The sequence below is a fragment of the Bubalus kerabau genome, chromosome 11 (genome assembly GCF_029407905.1).
Source record: "Bubalus kerabau isolate K-KA32 ecotype Philippines breed swamp buffalo chromosome 11, PCC_UOA_SB_1v2, whole genome shotgun sequence".
NCBI lineage: Eukaryota > Metazoa > Chordata > Mammalia > Artiodactyla > Bovidae > Bubalus > Bubalus kerabau.
In genome coordinates, this window is record NC_073634.1 from 17,814,007 (window position 1) to 17,841,056 (window position 27,050).

Here is a 27,050-nt window from a genome sequence, read left to right on the forward strand (position 1 = left end):
TAGGTTGTACAGAATTCCAGCTCCACCCCTGACTGTTGTTTGACCCTGACACACAATTTTCCAAGCAGGAGCTAACAACAGTACCTGTATCAAAGGGGTGCTGTGCTGTGCTTAGCGTTCAGTCCTGTTGGACTCTGTGAGATCATGGACTGTAACCTGCCAGGCTCCTCCATCTATGGGGATTCTCCAGGCAAGAATACTGAGTTGCCATGCCCTCCTCCAGGGGAATCTTCCCAACCTGGGAATCGAACCCAGGTCTCCTGCATTGCGGCAGATTCTTTACCATCTGAGCCACCAGGGGAGCCCAAGAATCCTGGAGTCGGTAGCCTATCCCTTTTCCAGCGGAAGTTGTCTACCCAGGAATCCAACAGGGCTCTCCTGTATTGGCAGACGATTTGTTTACCAACTGAGATACTGGGGAAGCCCGAAAAGATAAGATAAGGATTAAATGAGCTAATACACTTTAAGTCCTTAGTGCCTACTACATAAGTGCTTTAATAAATGTTAGCAATTATCTTCCAACTACAATCCATTCTGCATACTACAGCCAAAATGTAGCAGGTCACTCCGTTGTAAAAAGTGTCCCCTGGCTTCCTGTCTCACTCCGGGGGGTAGAAAAAAAAAAGCAAGCTCTTTAACCCTGATTAGAAATTTCTGCTTGATCTGGGCCCTATTTACCACTTCGATCTTCTCATTTCTTCCCCTCAAAGACAACGCTCCAGACACACTACCTAATTTCAGATCTTAAAACACACTTACTTGAGTTTTGCACTACTTATCCTGCCTGCAAAAATCTTCACAAAAAGACTTGTCATTTGAAAGTCAAATTTATTCTTCTTAGAGCTTTCTGTGACTACCTCTTTAAATCAGCGACTCAGGTACTCTCTGTTGCTGCTGCTGCTGCTAAGTCGCTTAGTCGTGTCCGACTCTTTGCAACCCCATGGACTGCAGCCCACCAGGCTCCTCCGTCCATGGGCTTTTCCAGGCAAGAGTACTGGAGTGGGGTGCCATTGCCTTCTCCGCACTTACTCTCTACTATTACCCATCTGGAGAAGGAAATGGCAACCCACTCCAGTAATTATTGCCTGGAAAATCAGATGGACAGAGGAGCCTGGCTGGCTACAGTCCATGGGGTCGCAAGAGTTAGACACGACTTAGCTACTTAACCACGACCACAAGAATATCCTTTTCATGAGAGCGGTACCTGACACACACGTGTTCCATATTCAATTTTTGCTGAATGAATTATACTTCAATGTGTTTTATTTTCCTTTTTAAAGTAAAATCAATCCTATAAAATTTAAGTATTATTTTAGGAATTACTACATAATACTCTGTCACTGGAGAAGGCAATGGCAACCCACTCCAGTACTCCTGCCTGAAAAATCCCATTAGTCGGCCTGAGCAACAGCTGCTATGGCAAACTAGGTGGTCTCGGGGTAAGTTTCTCGATCCTGTTTCCTCACTTGAAAATTTGAAAAATGGAAATGTTACCTATTTCATACGGTATTGCAAAAATTAAAAAACACAACATAGGTCAAAGAGCTTCAGGACTCAAAGAAATTTTTCTAGTTACAAACAAACAAATTGCTCCTTAAACCTAAAGACCTCAGCTGGCTGATCTCCGCCTGCTTGGAAGAGTCGCTCTAGCCGCCGCCTTCGCCTCTATAGAAAGCAGGGGCAGCCGGGAAGTGGGGAGCCGGACCAGGAGGCCAGTGCACGCACTTCCGCCCCCCGCGTCGCTCGCAACCAATCAGCCTCTGATGTCCACGCCCCTTCCGCTCCAGGGAACCACTAGCTCCCAGAGCGTCTTCCGGTGGGAGCTGTGCCGCTCCTTATCATGGTGAGTTGGCCAGGGGAATGGGGGTTTCTTTTGTGATTCTTCTTATTCTCTGTGGTTCCGAAGCGGCCTAGAAATGCTTCAGCTGCCCAGAGGAGGGGTCGTCAGAATTATGCTCGAGGTCCCCGGAAGAAGCCTCTAGCGTCGGAGAAAGTGCCCTCAGAGCTCTGATGCCCCCTCGCTCCCTCACCCGGTTCCTTTGCCTCTCGGGACACCGGCATCGCTCCAGACCGACTTTGCGGCTCTGATGAGTGTATGACTCCTCCCTGCCGTGATATCCTTGATATAGAAATAAAAGTTTTTGCTGGTGTCAGTAACCCCAACACCGACAAAAGATCTGAAAACAAGTCCACAGCAGCGACCACCGTATTAGTGATGCGTACAGCAGTGATGATAACGTTGCATTAATGAACAGCATGATTAATAGGCTATTGAAGCTGACGCCCCACTCTCCAAATTGGTTTTATTGAGTGCAGATAGCCGGGTACAGCACAACTTTGAGAAGGCCAAAGATTGGCGAAAGTCAAGGTGTCGGTCGTTCCTCTTATTGCAGCTTTTTTGGTGCTTTTGTAGATCCCAGTATACCTTAGGGCTTTAGGAAGGTGGTGTTTAAATTTTGTTAGACAAGTTAGTTATTTTATTCTTTCATAAATCAAGTATATAGTTCTCTGAATTTTATCTAAGGGTAAGCATTGGATTGTGATTTCAGTGTCAAAAGAGGTACACACCATTTTATCAGAAAAATTTATGGATCTCTTATTGATAGCCTGTATATGACAGAACGACCATGTTTCTGTGTCTACGCATTGTCATTCCATTTTTTCCTTGATTGAATATGGTGGAAAAAATGTCTTATTTATCTACTTAAATATTCTCTAAATTTCCTGTAATCTTTCCTTTAAACATGTATAAAATAGGTAAAAGTTTACTCTTTTGGCTGACCAAATAGCCTGTGTTCAACATCAGAACATTCACCACTGTGTAGCAGAATTAAGTTTCTAAAACTTGACCATACCAGTCCCTTGCTTAAAATTCTTCCTTTTTTTTTTTTCTTTAGCCCACAAGCTAAAGACCTATTTAGTATGGCAAGCAAAGACATCTGTAGTCTAGCTTCTTACCTTTGCAGGTTTTTTTCACGCATACATACATATATCCATATTCCAGCTACCAGGAACAGCTTGGGGATTGTGCTCTAAGAATTAGACCTTTGCACTGAATTAATATGTGCTGTTCTATCTGCAAGAATCGTTCTCCATCCCTTACGTGTCCTTTAGTCTCTTTCCTGAGCCTTTCTGTCATGTCTCAAGGTCCTATTAAGTGCCTCCTTTAGGCTCCTGTGAGGCTGCTTTTTACCAGTAGCATCTGTAGCCCTTAGCAGACTGTGTTACGATTGTGTATTTACTTGCTTGTCTTTCTCACTTCTTAGGCTATAAGCTCTTTAAGAGCAGAATCTATGTATTCACTGTCATATTCCCAGAGTCTTTTGTACAGTGCTGGCCCAGAGGAAGTTTTCAATAAATATCTGTTTCAGAGAATGATGAATAAGTAACCTTGGCAGCAAATTTTTATATTTGAAACATTAGTAATAAGGGAAATACTAGCATTTAAGTTTTATTTTTAAAATTGCCCATTATTCATTTTAATAACATATACTATGTGCAAAGCATAGTGCTGTCTTAGAAAATGTTGGGAAAATATAGCCCTTGTTATTGGTGAAGTTACTGAAAATGAACTTACCATGCAAGATGACAATATGAAGGCTAGCCTGTGGTGAATTACAAAACAAGTGGCATCTAAATAACGTAATATGGCTTCTTGCAGGAAGTGAACCAGTGAACTGAGTACTTTGTCCCTTTATTCCAGTCTCTTAGTCTACTATTCATTACTCTCTTCTGGGTGAGGAAACAGAGAGGTCAGATAACTTGCTAAGTGCTATAGGGCTATTAGTGCCTGGGTTAGACCAGTCTGATCTTTTCACTCTAGAATTATCAATATGATCATGAGACAAGGAGTACACCAATATAGTGGAAATTGAGGAGAGCAATTTCCTCAATAGTGGAAATTGAGCAAGAGAGAAAATGGAAAGAAACAGGCTAACTCACTGAACACATTGAGTTCCAGGTTGTAAGATTTGGTGTTTATTTTGATAACAGTGGAGAGCCAATATAATTTTAGAAAGAGTGACATTAAGATTAGGGAATTTGTAGTTGTTCCTCTACTATCAGAATGGCATCAGAAATGGACCTCTGCCTTTTAGAAACCTTATTGATTGTCTTAACCTGAAATTTAAAGTAACTGAAATAATTTTAAATGAGCTAGAAGTTAGAAGATATTCAAGAATACTAGTAGTAAGCAGAATTTATCTTTGGGACCAAAATATCCCACTCATAATTCTTTTAAGTATGTTTATTAACATTAACATTTAGTAACATCTCGGATAAAAATAGCATATTGTTCCTTTTCAACTGAATTGACTTAGCAGAGCCTTAGGTTATTCACATACACTGATCTTTATTTGGGTATCAAAAAATTTATTGGTAATACCTTTTTCTTGATGCTTTATTTTTACATTTTAAAGTATATCTTTAACTTTTTATTGTGTAAACTTTCAAACATGCAGAAAAGTAGAGAGAATATCATAAAGTCCCCATGTAGCCGTAACTTGGCCTCCACAGTTACCAGCATTTTGCTGTTTTTGTTGTGCCACATTTCTAGCACTCAGCCTATTTTCTGCCTTCGCTGAGTCTCAACATACTGCAACTAATGACATGTCAAACTTAAAGAAATGGAATATATCATTTTATAGCTACCGAGATGTTTCTAAATGCTACCTGTAGGCAAATCATACTTCTGCTTGAATTGGATCTGAAACTTCACATTTTTTATCTGTTAACTCCCATTTCCTCTGCTATCTGTGAAAAGCCAGTGTTTGAGTCAAATTGGCCCACTTTAATGAGATAGAAATGCCTCATTATGGTATAGTGGTATAGTGATTGTGGCCTTTACCATCTAGGAAAATGTTTTGTTAAAGTTGAAATCCAAATATTTAAGTGCATGGCACTTAGTAGTCAAGTTACTGTGTATGACCCATTGAAAATTGTGAAGGATATTTTTTCTCTAGAAACAATTACTTTACCTTTGTAATAACAAAGATCTTCAGTTTATTGTTCTTGGGTTTTCTTTCTTATACATCCATGAGTTTCTTCAAATGTTCTATTGTTTTATATTTGAAAACTTAGATTGAGAAGTATAGTAAGGACCCATCTTTGCCTTTTTCCAAATACCATTTATTGAATAACCCATACTTTATCCTACTGATGTTGGATACTACCTTAATTTCAGGCTAATTTCCTATATGTGGTTGAGCTCCTGAGCTCGAGTGGCAAATCCCTCAGTGCTCACCACTGCCGTGTTCTTTCTCTGCTAGTACCGTACTGCATACTAGCAGGGACCTGATCTTTATTTGGGAAGCTAGATAGATGTCACATACTTTGAATGCCTAAGAGAGAAACTCAGAGGTTTGATTCTAGTAATAGTTGCCAAACCTTTCATATATAAAGCTTTAATTAGGTAAATGGTATAATATCTTGGAAATTAGAGCTACTTGGAAACTGCTTTTCCGGTTCAAAATTGCCTAGGCAATCTGTTTTACAGCAGAGGTTTTGGTCCTGAGCTAAAACTCCTAGGTTTGAATTCCTGCTCAGATGTTACTAGCACTGTGTACTTCAGTTCAGTCACTCAGTTGTGTCCGACTCTTTGCGACCCCATGAATCGCAGCACGCCAGGCCTCCCTGTCCATCACAACTCCCGGAGTTCACTGAGACTCACGTCCATCGAGTCAGTGATGCCATCCAGCCATCTCATCCTCTGTCGTCCCCTTCTCCTCTTGCCCCCAATCCCTCCCAGCATCAGAGTCTTTTCCAATGAGTCAACTTTTTGCATGAGGTGGCCAAAGTACTGGAGTTTCAGCTTCAGCATCATTCCTTCCAAAGAACACCCAGGGCTGATCTCCTTCAGAATGGACTGGTTGGATCTCCTTGCAGTCCAAGGGACTCTCAAGAGTCTTCTCTAACACCACAGTTCAAAAGCATCAATTCTTCAGTGCTCAGCTTTCTTCACAGTCCAACTCTTACATCCATACATGACCACAGGAAAAACCATAGCCTTGACTAGACGGACCTTTGTTGGCAAAGTAATGTCTCTGCTTTTGAATATGCTATCTAGGTTGGTCATAACTTTTCTTCCAAGGAGTAAGCATCTTTTAATTTCATGGCTGCAGTCACCATCTGCAGTGATTTTGGAGCCCCCAAAAATAAAGTCAGCCACTATTTCCACTGTTTCCCCATCTATTTCTCATGAAGTGATGGGACTAGATGCCATGATCTTCGTTTTCTGAATGTTGAGTTTTAAGTGTACTTAGTTTACTAAAAATTATTTCTACCACATAGGTTATTGTGAATCTTAAATAGATAAATACATGTAAGGTGTCTAGAATAATTGCTTGTCGTGTATCAAGTATTCAAGAAATGTTAGTTGTGATTTACTATATCACAGGAGTGCAGAAGCTTAGGTACTTAAATGCTGATTTGTATACTTTTTGTTTACTTTAAAGGGGACAATTCATCTGTTTAGAAAACCACAAAGATCTTTTTTTGGCAAGTTATTACAGGAATTTAGACTTGTAGCAGCTGATCGAAGGGTAAGTTATTTTTATTTCTTAATCCTAATTTTATTTATTGTATCAACAATATTATAAAGTTGAAAAAGGTAATTTTTAAGACAAATATAAATCACTCTCAGTTCATCACAGTGTTTTTATTTTTTTTGTTGGATAAGTAATTTGTTAATGTAAAATCACAGCACTTTAGTATACAGTTGTTATGCCTGGGAGGAAACTCAGCTTTTATTAGTTTTTTTTCTGATTTTAAAGAGTTTTGAAGAAAAATTGTTTGGTGATTGCCTTATGTTGTTAGTTTTTTCACAAATTAAGTGGATGTGGTCTGAAGCCATGTTTTCTCATTTTGAATGTAAGGCAGAAAACAGGTTTTTTCATTAAGTTAAACTTTGAGACTATAAAGAAATAATCGGTACCCATTTTGGTCACCAATGTAGACTTTCTAGTTATTATTCTGTTTTCATTGTTCTCATTACTGTCTCATTTATACTGTAAGTTCCTTGAGGGTAGTGACTATGTGTCTCTTGCTCACATTTTTAATAAAAGTATAAAATAAAATTTTAAATAATGCTAGCTTTATGTAACATAATATGCAGAAGCAATAATATTGACCATGTCTTGTGATACTAAAGACTTCTTTTCTTTGTTTTTTACCCTTTTATCTCCTGTTTATAAAACCTTGGGATATAATCAGAAGCCAGTAATTCTAGTATTTGGAAATATTCTCACCTCTAGATGTTAAAGTTCAAGAGCCAAGGGTAGGGAACTAACTCACCTACTTATGTATCTAGTCCATTTAGGATGCTCTCTTGAGAACAGACAGTTATGATGTTGATGGAAAACAGCTCTATTGCAGAAGTAACTTCAGTGAAGCACAGTCCACCACAATAGGTAGTAGGAGCAAAACTGATACAGGAGCACCTGGATTATACAGACAACCTCTATCATAATTTAAATCTGAAGAGATCCACCTGGCTTATCGCTATTCATTACTTCTCCTGTCTTAGTTCTTAGTGATTGCATATTTCATGTGAAAGATCCTTACCTCTCAATTCCTCACCACAAATCTTGTCCTGTGTTCCTCTCAACTGCCCACTCGTATGATCATACCATGCTGCTCCTGCTGTTCAGCTACTAAGTCATGTCTGACACTTTTGTGACCCTGTGAAGCCCACTATATGCCTATGTCCAAGAAATTTCCCAGGCAAAAATACTGGAGTGGATTGCCATTTCCTTCTCCAGGAAATCTTCCTGACTCAGGGATTGAACCCACGAGTCCTGCTTGGCAGGCAGATTCTTTACCACTGAGCCACCAAGGAAGCCTGATCATGCCATACACTTTATCATTCACAATAACTATCTTCCCATTGTCTCAGTTACAAGCATTTTACTCATCAGTAACCGTCTCTTGTCTTTCCAGTCCCCTTCTCTTACCAGGACCTCCTATTCATTGACTCTGCTGTGTTTTCACTGTTTTTTCACGTCTCTTATTGTCAATTGCTTGCTTATCAATTTAGATTCTCTGGTCCATCATTTTCATTTTCTTGCACATGCCTTCAACCCCTTTGTTTCCATCTTCTGTCTATCATACTTTATTGGCAAATCCTCAACTTTATTAAGTCCACTCTACTCTGTACCTCATGCAAGCAACTGAGTGTAGCCTTAAACACAAAACCATACTGACTGGTCTTACTTTGTTTTTTTTTGTTTTTTTTTTTTTTTAATTTTTTTGGCCACGCCTTGCCACATGTGGGATCTTAGTTTTCCAACCAGAGATTGAACCTGTGCCCTCTTCAGTGGAAGCACAGAGTCTTAACCACTGGTCCACCAGGGAAGCCCCTGGTCTCACTTTAAATTCATGATCAAGTATGCCATTTGCACTGCCCATACTGTATCTTCCTAGTTTATTCAATTTCCCACGTTCTTAAGTGACATTTTCTTTCACTTCTATCCTCGAACTCCCAAAACTTGTTCATCCTCACTCTAACCTGTTGGGTCTGGCTTCCTGTTTCTCTGAAGGAAAAGAAGCAATCAGGAGAAAACTTCTGCACCCTGTCATTAGCACATCTGCCAGCACTCTGCTTTCCCTCCCATTTCTTTGAATGAACTGTCTGATCTGCTCCATAAGGCCAGTCCCTCCATTGTTGCCTTACTCAGAGCCAGGGTTCCTAGGACCATTCCTTCTTCTCTTGCATTGTTGGTCCTTCTTTAATCTTTCTCCTTCTCACATCATAATTACATGCCATAAATACCACTCTCAGCTGTTGCTGCCTTTCTCTGCTTGCTTTTGAAGCAAAACTGTTTAGATTTGTCTTTACTCTCTTTGTTCAGTTTCTCTTCTCACTGTTTCTGTTAAGCAAAACCAGTCTAACTCTAGTCCCCACTTATCCACAGAAACTGCTTTTACAAGTACCTAATAACCTCTGTGTTGCCAAAAGCAATGGTCATCCTCATTTCCCATCTTATTTGGCCTTCAGTGGCATTTGAATCAGTCTTCCTCCTTAAAGCATTTTATTCACTTGACTCTGAACTGCCACCCTTGATTTTCCTCCTACTTACTTCTTGAAAGTGTGAAAGTATTAGTCACTCAGTCATGTCCGACTCTTTGTGACCCCATGGACTGTAGCCTGCCAGGCTCCTCTATCCATGGGATTCCCTAAGCAAGAATACTGGAGTGGGTTGCTGTGCTCTCCTCCAGGGGATCTTCCTGACCCAGGGTTCGAACCCACATCTCTTATGTCTCCTGGATTGGCAGGCAGGTTCTTTACCACTAGTGCCACCTGAGGGGGCCCACTTACTTCTTAGTCTTTATTTTTTAGTCTCCTTTGTTACTTGCCTCCCATCTTTCTGACTTCTGAGTTTGGAGTGCCCAGGACTTACAGAACTCTGGCCTCTCTTGTTTGCCTCATTCCATCTTGGTGAGACTTTGACTACCATATGCTGATGACCCCGTATTTATATCTCAGCCTCTACCTTCTTCCCTACCTCCAATTCCTATATATAATGGCCTTCTCAACATTTTCACCCAAATATCTAATAGCCATCTCAAATTTAGTAAGATCAAACCCGAACTTTGATTTTCTATCACTTCTTCACCAAATGGCTCAGGCCAGAAACCTTGGAGTCACCTTTACCCCTCTCTTTCCTTCACTCCTCACAGCTGTTTTATAAGTAATTGCCAGCTCTGTCCTCGTAGTACCCAGAATCTGACTCTTCTAACAGCCACCTTCAAAGCTCCCATCATCCCCACATGGTTTATTCAAGCACATTCTAATGGTCTTCCTACTTTCATCCTTGCCCCTGTGCAGTATATTCCAGGTTGAGAAGCTGAATGAGCTTTTTAAAATGAAAGCTAAGTCACTGTTCCATCTCATCTGGAATACATCCCAGTTCTTTTCCTGGCATACATGACACTGCTTAATGTAGCCCCAGACTTCCTCTCACCTCTCCTGTCTAGCTGTCCTCAGCCCCTCTTTTATCTCAAAGTATTTGCACCGTGGTTTCCATTTTCTCTCCTAGATGTCTGGATGCTTAGCATCTTCGCCTCTTTCAGATTTCTGGTCACATGTCACCTTATCAGAGAGTTCTTTTCTGACCACCCTATCTAGATGAGCAGCTCTTTAGTATCTTCCATTACTGTGTTCTTACTATGCTTTATTTTTTCTTTCTAGCACTTACCACCACCTGACTTTCTATATTTGCTTCTTGTCTGTCACCCCACCTGGATTATAAGGTCCATGTTTCATTCACTGCTGTATCTCCAGTGCCTCAAATGGTATCTGTTACAAAATAGATACTCAAATGTTTGATTAACAGCTTGATTCGGCATGAGAACAGCGTGTATTACATGCTTTATCTGCCTTTTCTGACTGTTACTGAATCCCTGTCCTGACTAGACCCCTTGTCCAGTCATGTCCTCATTGGGCATACAGTCCCTCGTCCTGTTAACCTGTCATGTCAGTTCTCAAGTTTCTAACATCCCCATGTCACCTGCTCTTCTGGTTTTGCTCCTCCTGAAGGAGGAAGTTCGATAATGGTGTCTCCCATAAATTCATGCTGGGAATTATTGTTCTTCTTTTTGATGCTTCAGTAATGTATTCACCATAACAACTATTGTGAAGATTTTTTCTGTATTTAAGTTTCCAGCCTACTTTACCATATGCCTTAGTTTTAGGAAATGGCTTGTTTCTGCCTTAGATTTATAGCCTATTACCTCTGTGCTCTATCACTGTCACTTCTTTCTGCCTTATAATTTCTGTTTCTTGAGTTACCTTCTTATCTTTCTCACTTCTGGTTGTGGTCTTCCTTTCTAGACCTACAGCTTTCATCTGTGTTCTAAAACCATCCTATCCCATACCTTTCCCATACCTTACTTGACCTTATATATTTAAATATATAAATATAAATTATATGTTTAAATTTAAATTATATATTTAAATATAAATTATATATTTAAACTTAACATTTCCAAATAACAACCTTTCCACTATTTCATCTATACTTTGAAACAAGTGTTGGTTTCCCTATGTAGGGATTGGAGCAGAACAAAGTAAAAAACACTTCACTTGATCTCGTCTTCCTTAATTTTTAGAATGCTATTCTTCCTTCCTCTGACTAAATCCTAGCTGTTTCAGATCAGTTCAGTCGCTCAGTCGTGTCCGACTCTTTGCGACCCCATGAATCGCAGCACGCCAGGCCTCCCTGTCCATCACCATCTCCCGGAATTCACTCAAACTCACGTCCATTGAGTCGGTGATGCCATCCAGCCATCTCATCCTCTGTCGTCCCCTTCTCCTGCCCCCAATCCCTCCCAGCATCAGAGTCTTTTCCAATGAGTCAGCTCTTCACATCAGGTGGCCAAAGTACTGGAGTTTCAGCTTTAGCATCATTCCTTCCAAAGAACACCCAGGGCTGATCTCCTCCAGAATGGACTGGTTGGATCTCCTTGCAGTCCAAGGGACTCTTAAGAGTCTTCTCCAACACCACAGTTCAAAAGCATCAATTCTTTGGCGCTCAGCTTTCTTCACAGTCCAACTCTCATATCCATACATGACCACTGGAAAAACCATAGCTGTTTCAAGGTGTATCTCAAATCCTCCCTTTTCTATGAACTTCTAAACTGCGATAATCTCCTTTTTTTAGCAGTCCTGTTTCTTATGACCTATTTGGTAAATAACCAAGCATTGTTCTGTTTTTGGTGGGTGGATGGGCAGGATAACTTTATTTTCATGTAATTGCAAGCTTAAAGAAAAGTTTTCAGATTAGTATAACGAATTCCCTTATACCCTTTATTCAGATGCATCAGTTGCTTTATATTTTGCCCCATTTGTTTTATCATTGTCTCCATAATACATGTTTATAGAGTCAAAATTATATTCAAATGTCATCGTATTTTCTCAACTATTTGAGAATTTATATGTCAGAATTTATTTTCTCTTGAATAATTCCCCTTCTCGAATTTTTTTAGGTTTATATATTATGATAATAACTTGGTTGATGAATTTTTTGGGAAGTTTTAGAAACTGTAACCCTTCAGTTTTTTAAAACAGGTTGTGCTTATTCCTTTGAATATTAGAGTATGAATCCCCAAACTTGAGTGGACCCAAAGAAGTTTATCAGTGTTGTACAAGTAAGAATGATTTTCCTTTTCACAGTCCTGGAAGATACTGCTCTTTGGTGCAATAAACTTAACATGTACTGGCTTCCTGCTAATGTGGTGCAGTTCCACTAATAGTATAGGTATGTCACTGTTCTTATTTTTATAGTTAATTATTAATTTCACTTTTATTGTTCTCATCTGAAATAAAGGCATGTCTTCCTTGACATGGAATATATTATTCTGAAATATAACTTGAAAGATTTAAATGAGGGAATCTATTCCAAAAGTCCCTTGTTATATTCTGTTTTGGCCGTGTCGCTTGGCATGTGGGATATTAATTCCCCGACCAGGGATTGATCCCCTGCTCCCTGCAGTGGCAGTGCGGAGTCTTAACCACTAGACTGCCAGGGAAGTCCCTCAAAAGCACCTTGTGAACTGTAAGATTTGGTTCAATTGTTAGGCATTATTTAAAATGAGCTTTTTCAAAAGATTTAAATCTATTTGAAAAACAGAGGTTTCTTTTTATTTTTTAATTGAGATATAGTTGATCTGTGTTATTAGTTTCAGGTGTACAGCATAGTGATTCAGTATTTTTAGAGATTATACTCCACTCAGAATTACTATAGGGACTTCCCTTGGTGAGGAAGCTATATATTAATACATTTGTTTGTTTTATTTTTTAGATTTCATATATAAGTGATACCATGTAGTATTTGTCTTTCCCTGACTTATTTCCCCAAGCAGAATATACTCTAGGGGTTATCCATGTTGCTGCAAATGGCAGAATGCATTCCTTTTTATGGATGAGTAATACTCCTTCCTGCATGTGTGTGTGTTGATGGACCCTTGGGTTGCGTCCATGTCTTGGCTGCTGTAACTAGTGCCTCTGTGAACACTGGGTGCATGTATCTTTGTGAGGTATTTTTAGTGATAGATTAGTTCTTCAATTTATGCAGTGTATAAATAAGATTTTGAGGTTGAGTTTTTCTTAAAAGGTAAAACCTCTTAATATCTTTCTTGTGTTTTTAAAAACCTCTTATATTTTTATGTACCATTATTTGTTGTATTTCCTAACCATGGATTCAGTAACATTTTAATCAGTCTTTCTGTTGTTTTACAGCTTTAACTGCCTATACTTACCTGACCATTTTTGACCTTTTTAGGTAAGTTTTAAAAATTCTCCTTAATGTTTTGAAGCTTATATAGAATTTGTCAATCAACTATACTTCATTTAAAAAAAAAAAGAAAGATGTCCAGAAAACTTCCCCGTTGTTTTACTCCTGACCTTAATTTGTGGTTACATGGGTGGTTTTTTTTTTCTATTTGTTAAAATGTACATATGTGCTTTATGCACATTGCTGTATAAATGTCCTATTTGGAAAAAAACAGTAAAAATAAAAGCAGAGTTTATTGCACTGAATTTATGAAATTTTCTTTAATTAAAGGAAAGTAATCTGTGAAATTGGAGAAGGAAATGGCAACCCACTCCAGTGTTCTTGCCTGGAGAATCCCAGGGACGGGAAACCTGGTGGGCTGCCGTCTATGGGGTCGCACAGAGTCCGACACAGCTGAAGCGACTTAGCAGCAGTAGCAGCAATCTGTGAAATAAGTAAAATTATCAACATGGATCATGTATACAAATAAAAACAATTAGAAGATATGCTGGAAGAAGATACCCCATTTACATAGCAACAGAAAAATATCCAGACGTTAGGTCAGTTGCCTACCTATAGATGAGTCAGCTATAGGTTCCTGCTAGGGAGCAGGAACATGTAAGAGCATACCAGTTCCCACTGGAACTGTGTAGATGGGAAAAGAAATGAGGGGTATTAATAACTGCAAAGCATGTATGTGATTGTGAGATCGAGAGACAACCTGTCGGCTCCTGCTTTTGGGGACCTTTCTTATTTCCAGTGTGTGTGTGCTTAGTCACTCACTGGTGTCCGACTCTTTGAGACCCATGGACTATAGCCTGCCAGGCTCCTCTGTCCATGGGATTCTCCAGGCCAGAATACTGGAGTGGGTTACCATGCCCTCCTCCAGAGGATCTTCCCAACCCAGAGATAAAACCCAGGTCTCCTGCATTGTAGGCGGATTCTTTACCGTCTGAGCCACCAGGGAAGCCCCATGTTTCCAGTAAAGATTGCAAAGTGCTTGGACAATGATGTCTCCAATATCTGTGCCATAGGTGTGTTATAGGATGTCTTTTCATCAGTCACATAACTAAATCTTCTTGATGGATCTAAAACAGATAGTTGTTACCTGAATTTCACACTGTAGTCAATTGTTTTAGAGTGGATTTCCACTATACCTGGAAAGCAACCATAACTTTACCTCATCTAGAATATTGTCAAGGTGTTATTAATATTTAGTTTAACTTTTAACATAGATTAAATAAAGTTTATCAAAGTTGGAATGTTTATGCCTACTACTACTACTAAGTCGCTTCAGTCGTGTCCGACTCTGTGCGACCCCATCGACTGCAGCCTACCAGGCTTCTCCGTCCATGGGATTCTCCAGGCAAGAACACTGGACTGGGTTGCCATTTCCTTCTCCAGTTTATGCCTAGAATCAAGTAAATATTCTTAATTATTACTGTGTTATTTTTTGCAGGCTCAGTTATGGAAACCATTTAGGGTGGATAACTTACTGAGTAGAGAAAATATGAGTTTAAAGTATTCTATTTAACTGTCTTAATGGTATATCATAACTTCTTCTGTTTCTCCCCATGTTAAAACTCACATGTTAGGGTGTTTATTGTGATTAGATTATAAATCATTAGAATAATTTGTTGTTAGCCTGTGAACACTGTTAACTTTTAGCAACTTAGGTATTCTGGAAGCCAAATTTCTTTTTGTATGTCCTCTAGCTCTTGTTCTAATGCTGTATTTATTTGCCTTTTTACTTAGTTTGATAACTTGTTTAGTAAGTTACTGGGTGATGATGAGGAAACCTAGCCCTGCCTATTCATTTGGGTAAGTTCAATTTACTATATTTTCTGCTAACTTATTGCTAGCTTGAACAAAGAGCTAGCTTGAATATTTCTATAAAATAAGTATTGCCTGTTTAGTGTGATAGTGATAAATAGTAAAATTAGATTTTAAAAAGCATCTTCTAAGAGGATTCTAGATAAGAAACATAGATGATTAAATTTAAATCATATTAAAGTAAAATGTTCACATTAGGTTCTTTGCTATTTTACAAAACAAATCTTAACATAAAATGTTCATTTTAAGGTCTTTGGTAATTTCTTATTTCAGTTAGAGAAAGTACAAAGGATTTTCGTATATGTATCTTCTAGATGTTAAAGTAAGTGGGGTACACTTTAGCATTAATGCAGTGGTAGAGGTGTATTTTTTCCATAAGACTAGATTTGTGATAGCAACAAACTGACAAAGGTTTTGAGATTTCTGTGTCTATAGTTTAGAAATTGCTGAAAGCTGGAAAATAATCTTTTACATCAGAGGATTTTTTTTTTTTTTAATATTTATTCATTTATTTCGCGGTGCCAAGTCTTAGTTGTAGTATGTGGGATCTAGTTTCCTGACCAGGGGTCGAACTCAGGGCACCTGCATTGGGGGTGCGGAGTCTTAGCCACTGAACCACCAGGGACGTCCCGGATGTTTTTATTATATTAGGAAAAGAAATGAATTCCTTTCAGATTCAAGGAAAGAACTAGAAAGAAAAATTTAACCTTGGTGAAGAAACTCTCGAACCAAACTTAACCTTTCTTTTCCATACCATTCATTGGGATTATATTCTTTTGAACAAAATCAGGTTTTATTTACTTAAATAATAAGACAGAGTGAACATGAAATTTTAATGCAAAATGAAAATATTTATGTGTCACTGAAATTTAATAGAGTTGGACTGTTACTATGATAACCATTTGTAGAGAATAGATATCTGTATATGGAAATCTTGAGTCAGGCTTTTGGTGGTGACAGAAATCCAATTCAAACTAATTTGGTGGGAAAATGATAATATACTTTTTCAAAGTGTGGTAAAGACTGAGGGTAAGCTGGCACAGGGACACTCAGGACATTGTCTTTCTCTTACCTCAGTGGCCTGCTTTTCTCTGCATGTCAGGTTCGGTTTCTCAAACCATTTTTCTCCACTCTGCTGGAATGATAACTTCTAGCAAGACTTGGAACCTTCTCACCTTCCTCCTAGAGAGGAAAGGACTCTTCCCCAGCTCTAGTTCTGAAAATTAATGAGAAAGAGCTGTTGGTTTTTCCGCCTTGGTATAGATGTTAGTCTTTTTAGTTCAGCTCCTGTGGCCAGGATACAAGGTTTAATAAAGACATGACAGCTCCCATTTTGGTCTCATTGCTTAGAGAATAGGTAACGAGAGAGGAATTAAATATAATTACAGTCAGTTGCATGGCTTGAAGTATCATCTATATCTGATAATTCCAAAATTCAGTTCTGCAGCACTGAGATGTATCTCATGTCAGTGTTCCCTTCATGCCAACTTCACATGGATGCCTAATTGATGTCTTAAATTCAAGCTGAATTTCCTGTTTTGTTTTCTTTCCCCAAAATCTGTTCCTCTGTAGTTTTTCCCATCTTAGTAAATACACAGCCACTTAGTTGCTCAGGCAAAATCCTCGATTATTCTCTCATCACCCACATTTATCCATCCAGAGGTTATGTCAGGATAACTTACAAACACAGCCAGCATCTGCCTCCACCCCCATTTCTGTCTCCAGTACTACCATCCTAACCAAGCTATCTTCATTTCTTGCCTTCATCAACATCCTGTATCCTAATCTTAACTAGTCCACATACTTCACTTTTACCAACCCTTGGAGTCCATTCTCTGTGTAGCAACCAGTGTTTGTTTTTTTAAGCCTAAATCATGCTATCATTCTACTCCTTAAAACCATCCAGTTGTTTCCTATCACATTGAGAATAAAATCCTGACTCCTTTCCCTTGTTAATAAAGGCTGTGTATGACTTAGACCCAGCCTACTTCTTTTCAAGTTACCACTGTCATGCACTCTGTCTTTGTGTCTATAATTTGAATATAACTTATTCTTGCTTTAGGATCTGTATACAGACTGTTCTCTCTCCTTGAGATGCTCTTCACCTGATTCTTTCAAGATAAGCCCAGTTTTGTTATTCCAGTCTTAATATTACCAAGTGCTAATATCATTGAGTGACTGGGCGCAGTCTACAATGAATTCTAAAATAGATCACCTAGTTAGTCTCTTGTCACATCAGGATGGACTACCCTGGTGGCTCAGATGGTAAAAATTCTGCCTGCAATGCAGGACACCCAGGTTCAATCCCTAGGTTGGGAAGATCCCCTAGAAAAGGGAATGGCAACCCACTCCCAGTCTTCTTGCCTGGAGAATTCCATGGACAGAGGAGCCTGGCAGGCTGCAACCCAGTCCATGGGGTTGCAAACAGTCGGACACGACTGAGTGACTAACATTACACATCAGACTACTATAATTCTCTGTATAGAACTTATCAGTTATTTGTTTTTTTGTCTCCCCCTTTAAAATATAAATTTCTTGGTAGCATGGACTGTTATCTTATTCTTTTCTTATATCCTTGTACAGTTTGATGAATTTTAACAGATAAATATACTTGTATAACTACTATCTGGATCATGATATAAAACATTATAAGTTCCCCCAAAGCCTCCATTAATGACTTAAAGTTGAGTCAAATGCCGAGAAAAGTAACCAGTATTCCGATCTGTCATTTCAGATTATTATTGCCAGTTTTGAAATCATATAAATGGGATTGTTATATGTATCATCATATAGCAGTAATTCATTCTTGTTCTTTGCTCTAATATTCCTATATGCCAACATACGTTTATATGTTAAACTATTGAAAGAAATTTAGGTAATTTTTACCTTTTTGTTATTATGAATAAAACTACATATGCTCATTTTGTACTTTTCTTTTGGTATACGTATGTGCTCATTTATGTTGGGCATGTGTCTTTGAGTGAAATTACTGTCATAGGACTTGCATATATTTGTCATTAGAAGATAGGATAATTCCAAGCAGTTCTCTAGAGTGGTTTTGCATTTCTGCTGGCAGTATACATTTCCACTGGCAGTATATCTGAGTTCTAGTTGCTTCAGGTCCTTACCAACTGTTGGTATTGCCTTTTTTTTTAAAGTCATTCTAGGATGTGCAGTGGTATCTCATTGTAGGTTTAAGTTATTTTCTTGATGAGTATTTGAACACTTTTTCTTATGTTTATTAGCCATTCAGATTACCTCTTTTCTGAAGTGCTTGTTAAAGTGTTTTATCCATTTTTATATTGGGTTGCTCATTTTTTCTTATTGATCCATAGGAATTCTTTCTCTTTCATTCTCTTAAAGCTATCTTCTGATGCATGGAATGTTTTTAATTTCAATGATAAATTCAGTTGATCAGTCTTTTCCTTTACGGTTAGTACTTTCCGTGTACTTGTCAAGAAATCTTGGCCCAAGATCATGAGATACTCTTCGCTGTCATTAGGAGTTTTACAATTTGACCTTTCACATATAGGCTTAATCAAACTAGAATTTGCTTTTTGTATATGGTTTGAAGTAGAGGTCAAGGCACATTGGTTTCTATACAGCTATTCAATTTGATAAAACATTAATTGAATCAAGTTTCTTCTTTTTTATTGCTTTTATGTGCTACTTTTTCATTAATCAAGTAACTATGTATATGTTGGTCTGTTTCTGGATTCCCCTTTCTCTTCAAGGTGTATCTGTCTGTCTTTGCATCAGTTCCGTACTGTGTTAATTACTGTAGTTTGAAATCTTGCAGTGGAATACTGTAGTGGAAATCTTCCTATTTTGTTCTTTAGACCTTTGCTTTCCTTCACCTTTTGCATTTCTATGTGCACTTTAGTATCAACTTATCAATATCTACAGATAATGCTGCATTTACATACTGTTTTTTCATACCCTCTTATAACCCACTTTTCTTCATTTATTTCCTTTCATGTCAGTAAATACATTTGTTATATTTTTAGTAATACATAATGGTCTTTTGTTGATTCCAACATTTTTCCATTACCAATAGCAACGTGATGTATGTCCTTAATTATTTTATTTTTTCCTGAATTTTGTACCTCCTGGAATTAAACCAGCTGATTTGAGGAGAAAAAAGTAATGTGATGAACATCCTTAATTATTTATTATCTTTTCTGAACATAATTACTTCCTCGAGAAATTTTAGTGTATGTACATACTACAAATGTTGAATGCCATTAAACTATGTATACTGGTGAAAACCAAGATAAATAAGACAGCAGTCCATGGCCTCCAGCTGATAGTTTAGGGATAATAAGACATATTCAATTAACTGCAATTATATGTAGATGTGACAGGCAGTATCAATTCAGTTCAGTCGCTCAGTTGTGTGACTCCATGAACCGCAGCACCCCAGGCCTCCCTGTCCATCACCAGCTCCCGGAGTCACCCAAACCCATGTCCATTGAGTCGGTGATGTCATCCAACCATCTCATCCTCTGTCGTTCCCTTCTCCTTCTGCCATCAATCTTTGCCAATATCAGGGTCTTTTCAAATGAGTCAGCTCTTCACATCAGGTGGCCAAAGTATTGGAGTTTCAGCTTCAACATCAGTCCTTCCAATGAACACCCAGGACTGATCTCCTTTAGGATGGACTGGTTAGATCTCCTTGCAGTCCAAGGGACTCTCAAGAGTCTTCTCCAACACCACAGTTCAAAAGCATCAATTCTTTGGCGCTCAGCTTTCTTCACAGTCCAACTCTCACATCCATACATGACCACAGGAAAAACCATAGCCTTGACTAGACGGACCTTTGTTGGCAAAGTAATGTCTCTGCTTTTGAATATGCTATCTAGGTTGGTCATAACTTTCCTTCCAAGGAATAAGCGTCTTTTAATTTCATGGCTACAGTCACCATCTGCAGTGATTTTGGAGCCCCAAAAAATAAAGTCTGACACTGTTCCACTGTTTCCCCATCTGTTTCCCATGAAGTGATGAGACCAGATGCCATGATCTTAGTTTTCTGAATGTTGAGCTTTAAGCCAACTTTTTCACTCTCCTCTTTATAGTAGTGATTAAAGTCATGAACGCTAGAGCCAGAGTGTCTGAGTTTGGAAATCTGACTCCTCCACTTGCTAGCTATATGACTCTAAACAGTTACTCTTACTCTTGGGCTTCAAGTTCCTTATCTCTTACTTATTTATTTTTTTAAAGAGGGATAGAATAACCCCTCATAAGGATTTAGATGAGGTAATGTGTTAAGTACTTTGACTGGTGTCTAACATAAGATGGGTCAATTAAGTGTTAGCTGTTATTATGATAATGAATATTTCTAGAGAAAAAAAGCCATAAAGAATATATGTTGTATAAATAGGTACTCTTTCTGAAATCTGAGATACTCACTGGTTATTATCATTCTAGAAACTAGATTTTTTAAACAGTGTTTGGCTTATAGTAGTTACACTTGTAGTGAGTGAGTGAATGTGTTTTATAGATGCTAGTTTTTGAATTGAAAAAATTATGCTAATTTAATTAATTTTCCAATTTCAGATTTGAAAGATTAGAAGTCCTGGCTGTATTTGCCTCCACAGTCTTGGCACAGTTGGGAGCTCTCTTTATTTTAAAAGAAAGGTACATTTGTATATGCTGTTTCTGTCTCTGCAAATTCTACCTGTGCTACCTTTGGAAATATGAAAGAATCCAGTGAGACATTCTGGTTAAAAGGGTGTACAAATTAATATGAACAATGCTGGAGATTTGATAGTACAATTTCTTCATGTTTCAGACTTTTCTACCTCTTTATACCCTGCTTTTATTACCTTTGGTACTACTAAATCCAGTCATAAGTAGATGTGAATAAAAGGAAGGGATTCAGTCAGACATGTTCAGGTTTGTTAGAGAAAGATTGGACATTGCACCTTGAGTGTCTCTACTAGTAGTCTCATCACTACTAGTAATCAACAGGTCATATTTAAAAGTTTTGTGAATTTATTAGATTAATTATGTATTTAATAAAGTTTTTAAACTTAATTCTTTAATACATTAACATTATTTGTTTCTTTTAGTGCAGAACGCTTTTTGGAGCAGCCCGAGATACACACGTAAGATTCTACTTTTGACATACAATATACTATTAAGTTTGATTCCCAGTGATTAATTGGTATATTGTGAAATAGTGATTACTTTGGCCCATACTAGAGTTCAGAGTGTGGTAATATATATTTCACAAGCAAAATCCCCAAATCCCAAGACTCCTTCTTTTCACCCTTAACTGTTCCCAAGCCCCTACGTTATACGGAACAAAAAGGCCTCTCTACTTTGATGTCGGGTCCCTCAGTATTTCCAAACCCAGGCGAACATGCTAAACCAGCCCTGTCTTGTCTTCTATAATTTAGATCCCCCAAATTTTTTAGTAGCATCTCTAGAAGAGATGGAAGTGTTATTAGCTGCAACAAAGATGCTAACTGTGTGCATCTGTTCTGATCAGTTTCATTCAGGACAGTTTGACTTAGCCAGCAGACTATAAACCAAATATCTGTAGCATTTCTAAAGATTTATAACAGCAATTACCTGTAAGAAGATACTGTTAATGCTAAGGGTCTTTTTTGGAGGGGTGGGATCGCATGTAAGATGGAGCAACCATATGCAGAACATGGGTCATGAAGCTAGAAACCAAGTTCAAATTCTGACTCTGCAAATACTGAAGCAGACTACTCTGCTCCCTCATCTAGTCTTGCTACATGCTGAAATTACATATTAATATTACCAAGAAAAAAATAACAATGAGTGTTATTCTTTTTAGGGGAAGATTATTAGTTGGTACTTTTGTGGCTCTTTCCTTCAACCTGTTCACAATGCTTTCAATTCGGAATAAACCTTTTGCTTATGTTTCTGAAGGTATGTTTTTGTTTACCATTAATAAAAACCCAATTAATTTCTGATAGCAACAAGTCTTTTGTTTGTTTCATTGATTCATAAATCAATGAGAAAGTGTATCCTGAGGGAAAGAGAGGACTACCTCCCCCTAAAGTTCTAAAGTCTTCAGAAACTTATGAAGCAGAAAATTAAGAAATAGAATCTAACTTTTAAGCTTTAAAATAACATATTCCTTAAAAACAAGCAGAACTGACATATTAAATTACATAAGATAAAAAATTACATTAACCAGATAACATGAATGAAATTTTAAGTGTATAGACTACCTAAGAATGCATTTTAGAAGCATCAGCGTACATATAGTTGACGTGCTCATTGCAAATAATTGTACTTTGTTAATTAGCTTCATTCCCAGGAACTCTCTGGGGCGATGATGGGTGGGCATATATTTGAAAGTAGCCAAATTTTAGTCCTTTTGATAAATTCTTTTACTTTCAAGTCTTTAAAAATTCAGACAGAATTTTCATTTTAGTGGTCTAAAGTATTGACATTTTTCACTAATTTCAGTGTTTTGGAATCCTACTCCCCCACACCAGGTTAACCACTGTTGGATGGCTGGAGGAGTTTTACCTCACTTTACACTGAGATAAAAACAAAAGTGGGCTGTGTACACACACCTACACTTTGAAGGAAAAATAGAGGAAGGTCTTTTTAAGTCTCACTGACTTGAGTACCAAGATAACCAGGGAAAGAAAGCTTTCTGAAATACCCATTCAAGCTTAAACAACTTCCTAAGTGTCCTGAAGTATGAGTTTATTTGTATGAATTAGAGTTTAAGAATTACTGCATAAACTGGAAAATTAAATAATGATATTTATGATCATCAGAATTATTTTGAAAAAACTTTATTAAAATACTATTATGCTCATTCTTGAAATTTTAAGAAGGTACAAAGATTTACAAACTATGTTTCCCTGAAGAGCAGAAAGATACAAGAAGGAAACAGTACTGGTAGTCTCATGAGCCAGAGATAACATCTATTAACATTTCCGTTTTGTTCCTTTATTTTTTTTCTGTGCACATAGGTATGTTTTTGTACAGACTTAGAATTGTATCAGTTAAAAATTTTATGCTTGGCTTTTTTCACTTAACTTTATGTCTTGAATATTGCCTGTCATTAAATAATCTTTGAAAAATAATTTTTGAATGCTTGCATAACATTTTGTCATGAATATTTAGAAAAATTAGTCTATTGTACATTTTCAACTTTTCCTTTTAACTATAACCACCTTTTTCCTATCAGATTTCTTGTATGTATTTCTAATCTTCTCAGAGAAAAAATTATAAAAGGGTTAAAGATACAGTATTTTTTTTAAGTGTTTGATATATATTGCCAAGTTTATTTCCAGAAAAATCATCTAGTTTGTATTTTTATTAGCTGGAAATGAAAGTTTGCAGAAATATCAAGATTTACAACATGAGTTGAAATTTGAGTGAAAAAAAATATTAAAGCACTTTCTGCCAGGCACTGTGCTCAATACTTTACACAGAACCCATTTAATTCTTCCTATAACCATATAAGGTAAATCATTTTATTCTCCCCACTTTACACTGAGGCACTGAGAGATTAAGTCACTTGTCTCAGGCTATATATCTAGTCAAGGGCAGGGTTGAGGTTGAAGCCAAGTATCCTGGCATCAGAGTCTGCTTTAACTGCTGTTCTAGGCCACTTTTTATATGGCTTGCCAATCTTTTCTACATCATGGTGCACATAAATGAGAATTTCTGTAGCACCCTGGGGTAAATGTAAGAGTATGCTTCCACCTGGAGGCTACATGTCCAGGGTCAGTCACTGACTGGCATCTGCATGTAGCCAGATACCTGGCCTCTCTGAAAGCTAAGAGAGTTAGTAATTGGTGGACCTGCAACTCATTCTCAACACACTGGTTAGGAAGCTTTGCTTTGCAGTGTAATAAGCCTTTAAAACTTCAAATTAATAGTAACGATGACATGTGTAAGTTCATTGATTCCATCAGATCAGCTATGTATTGTAGTTGAAACTTCTTTTCATTTAGTATCCTAAAGGCATAAAAAAGAAAAAAAGTTCTAGGTATAATGTATCCCTTTGTACTGTTACCTAGTCATCATGAAATTTATTTTTTAAATTTAAGAATCAAGTATTTCTGGTAATCTAATAATTATTTCTGGTAATTTTAATAATTTAAGTATTTTCTTTTTAAAGCTGCAAGTACGAGTTGGCTTCAAGAGCATGTTGCAGATCTTAGTAGAAGGTAAGATGTTTGGGGCTTCATAAAATACATATTTTTAAAGGAATGCACAGGAAACACATCTATTATGGGAACTTAACATTATTCGTTGCTGAGGTTACTATATGAATCTCACAGATCAGATTCTTCTTTTCCCTTCACTTTTTCTTATTTTTTAATTGATGATACAAAAGAGAACTTTACAAGTGAGAGATTTGTTCCCAAATCCTCTTTGTTAAACTATTTATGATACTAAAATACAAGTCATCTTTTATACAGTTTTCATTATTATTACATAAGTTTTGGTAATGAGTACTCTTTTTGTTTGTTTTTTCATAGCTTGTGTGGAATTATTCCAGGACTTAGCAGTATCTTCCTTCCCCGAATGAATCCATTTGTTTTGATTGATCTTGCTGGAGCATTTGCTCTTTGTATTACTTATATGCTAATTGAAATTAAGTAAGTATTTTTTATTGCTCTCAAGTGGATTTCCATTCCTGGGGTCTGATTTTTAAGGGCATTAGGACGCATGCGGATTAAGTTTGTAGCATGTTTATGACCTGTGCGACTTTGGTCAAGTCTCGTCCTCAAGTGTCTTCATCTGAAAAAATTAAGGGGGTTGGATTCAATAAGAAATCTTCACTACAATCTATAATGCAGATGGGAAAGCTATTTAAATTCCCTTCTGCTGGCCAGATGAGTGAAACAGAAGAGGAGAGTAAGAGACTCATAAATCACAGCTACTGTTGCTGAATGAGGAAAGAGGAGTAGATGTGAACCAATTTTTTTTTTAAAGCAAGCCTATTAAGAAATAGTCTTTAGCAAGCTTAAGTTTAATGTTATGACATTATTCTTTGACTCCCTACCCTTTTGCCTACTCTCCTAGGACATCACATACCATTGTTTGTATTTTCTACCTTTGTGTGATTCCTTCACTTTATTTCTAGCCCAGATCTCTATATCTCAAAGCCTGTCTTCTGTTCATGTCCATCTCGACTGAACCTGTTTTCCCCATCCGCTAAACTGCTTTTTTTTTTTTTGTATTTCCTGTGAGAGTGACTGCTACCACCATCTGTTCCATTGCATTCTACTTTTTTTTTGTTCATTTTAATTTTATTTATTTATGTATGGCTGCACTGGGTCTTTATTGCTCTGTAGGCTTTTCTCTGATTGTGAGTGGGGGCTAGTTGCGGTGCTCAGGCTACTCACTGCATTGGCATCTCTTGTCGTGGAGCATGGGCTCTAGGGCGCACAGGCTTCAATAGTTGCGGCACATAGGCTCAGTAGCTGTGGTGCATGGTCTTAGTTCTTCTGCAGCATGTGGGATCTTCCTGAATCAGGGATCAAATCCGTGTCTCCTGTGTTGGCAGGCAGATTCTTTACCCCTGAACCACCAGGGAAGCCCTGCTTTCCACTCTTAAATTGTGTAAAAAACATACGTAAAATAAAATTTACCATTTAGCCATTTTCAAGCATACAGTTTAGTATTTTCACAGGCATTTGGTGCATTCACTTTGTTGTACAACCATCATCATGATTCATCTACAGAACTTTTTCATCTTCCCCAGCCGAACCTGTACTCATTAAATAACTTCTACCAATTTGGCCTCCTTCCAGCCCCTGGCAACCACTCTTCCACTTTTGGTCACTATGAAGTATTCTGAGTACTTGATTTAAATGAAATCGTACGTATTTGTCCTTTTGTATCTGGCTTATTTCATTTAGCATAATGTCCTCAAGATCCATCCATGCCAGAAATGGCAGGATTTCCTTCTTAGGACTGAATGATATTCCACTAGTGTACATAGTTGTGTATATATATATATATATATATATGCCACACGGGGCCTCCCTGATAGCTCAGTTGGTAAAGAATCCACCTTCAATGCAGGAGACCCCAATTCAATTCCTGGGTTGGGAAGATCCTCTGTAGAAGGGATAGGCTACCCACTCCATTATTCTTGGGCTTCCCTTGTGGCTCAGCTGGTAAAGAATCCGCCTGCAATGCAGGAGACCGGGGTTTGATTCCTGGGTTGGGAAGATCCCCTGGAGAAGGAAAAGGCTACCCACTCCGGTATTCTTGCCTGGAGAATTCCATGGACTATATAGTCCATGGGGTTGCAGAGAGTCGGGCACAACTGAGCAACTTGCACTTTCACTTTCTATATGCCACATTTTCTTTCTCCATTTATCTGTCAACAAGCATGTAGATTGTTTCCGTGTCTTGGCTGTTTTAAATGATAGTCTTATCTCCTACTCTTGTTTAATCTTTCCTTTTTTATCTTTCCCTTCTTCCCATTATGTTCCCTAAATTGAGGCCCTTATCTTCATTTCCTTGACCTAATTAGAATAGTCTCCTGATCTCAAAATTTTTCTTCTCACACATCTTTAGTTACCTGCTATTTTGCTACTGAAGTGATCATTAAAAGTTGCAAATCTAGACATAATATTTTCCTGTTTCAAAATCCTCTCCTTTGTATACCTAACAAAATTAAAAGTTGTTAGTATGATTAAGCCTATATCAACCTTACTAGCCATCCATCTGCCTATACTTAACTGTTCATAGTTTCTTCCCTGCGTTAGGGTTTTCATGCCCTTGCACATGCTGCTGTCACTGTCTACAGTATCCTGCCCCCCTCATCTTGGCCATCTTTGAAGGCTCAGCTCAGATGTCACCTCTTTTTGATTTAGCCTTTCTTGATTATCCTACCCCTGTAGGCTCACTACTCACTCCTTTGTGCAGCCATGATACCCTGTAGGGCTTCTTTGTACTCAAAGTCATTTCTTGTATTTTTCACAT

General features: G+C 37.8%; 1 protein-coding gene across 7 annotated transcripts in view; it reads left to right on the forward strand.

Moving 5' to 3' along the window:
- The first annotated feature begins 1,705 nt into the window (after nucleotides 1–1,705).
- Nucleotides 1,706–27,050, forward strand: part of SLC30A6 (solute carrier family 30 member 6) — a 68,348-nt gene continuing 43,003 nt past the window's right edge. For 4 of the 7 annotated variants that reach the window (XR_008700174.1, XR_008700173.1, XM_055539743.1 and 1 more), the window contains exons 1-10: nucleotides 1,706–1,843; nucleotides 6,453–6,539; nucleotides 12,170–12,254; nucleotides 13,235–13,277; nucleotides 15,024–15,089; nucleotides 20,658–20,738; nucleotides 21,173–21,208; nucleotides 21,910–22,004; nucleotides 24,226–24,274; nucleotides 24,590–24,709. Coding sequence is in view for 5 of the 7 variants with exons in the window: in XM_055539743.1 (XP_055395718.1) it covers nucleotides 1,841–1,843; nucleotides 6,453–6,539; nucleotides 12,170–12,254; nucleotides 13,235–13,277; nucleotides 15,024–15,089; nucleotides 20,658–20,738; nucleotides 21,173–21,208; nucleotides 21,910–22,004; nucleotides 24,226–24,274; nucleotides 24,590–24,709 (665 nt within the window). In the remaining 2 variants the exon portion in view is untranslated. Of the gene's footprint in view, nucleotides 1,844–1,869; nucleotides 2,369–6,452; nucleotides 6,540–12,090; nucleotides 12,145–12,169; nucleotides 12,255–13,234; nucleotides 13,278–15,023; nucleotides 15,090–20,657; nucleotides 20,739–21,172; nucleotides 21,209–21,909; nucleotides 22,005–24,225; nucleotides 24,275–24,589; nucleotides 24,710–27,050 lie in introns of those variants that run through there. The other 3 variants (XM_055539746.1, XM_055539747.1, XM_055539748.1) reach the window with 3 other exon arrangements.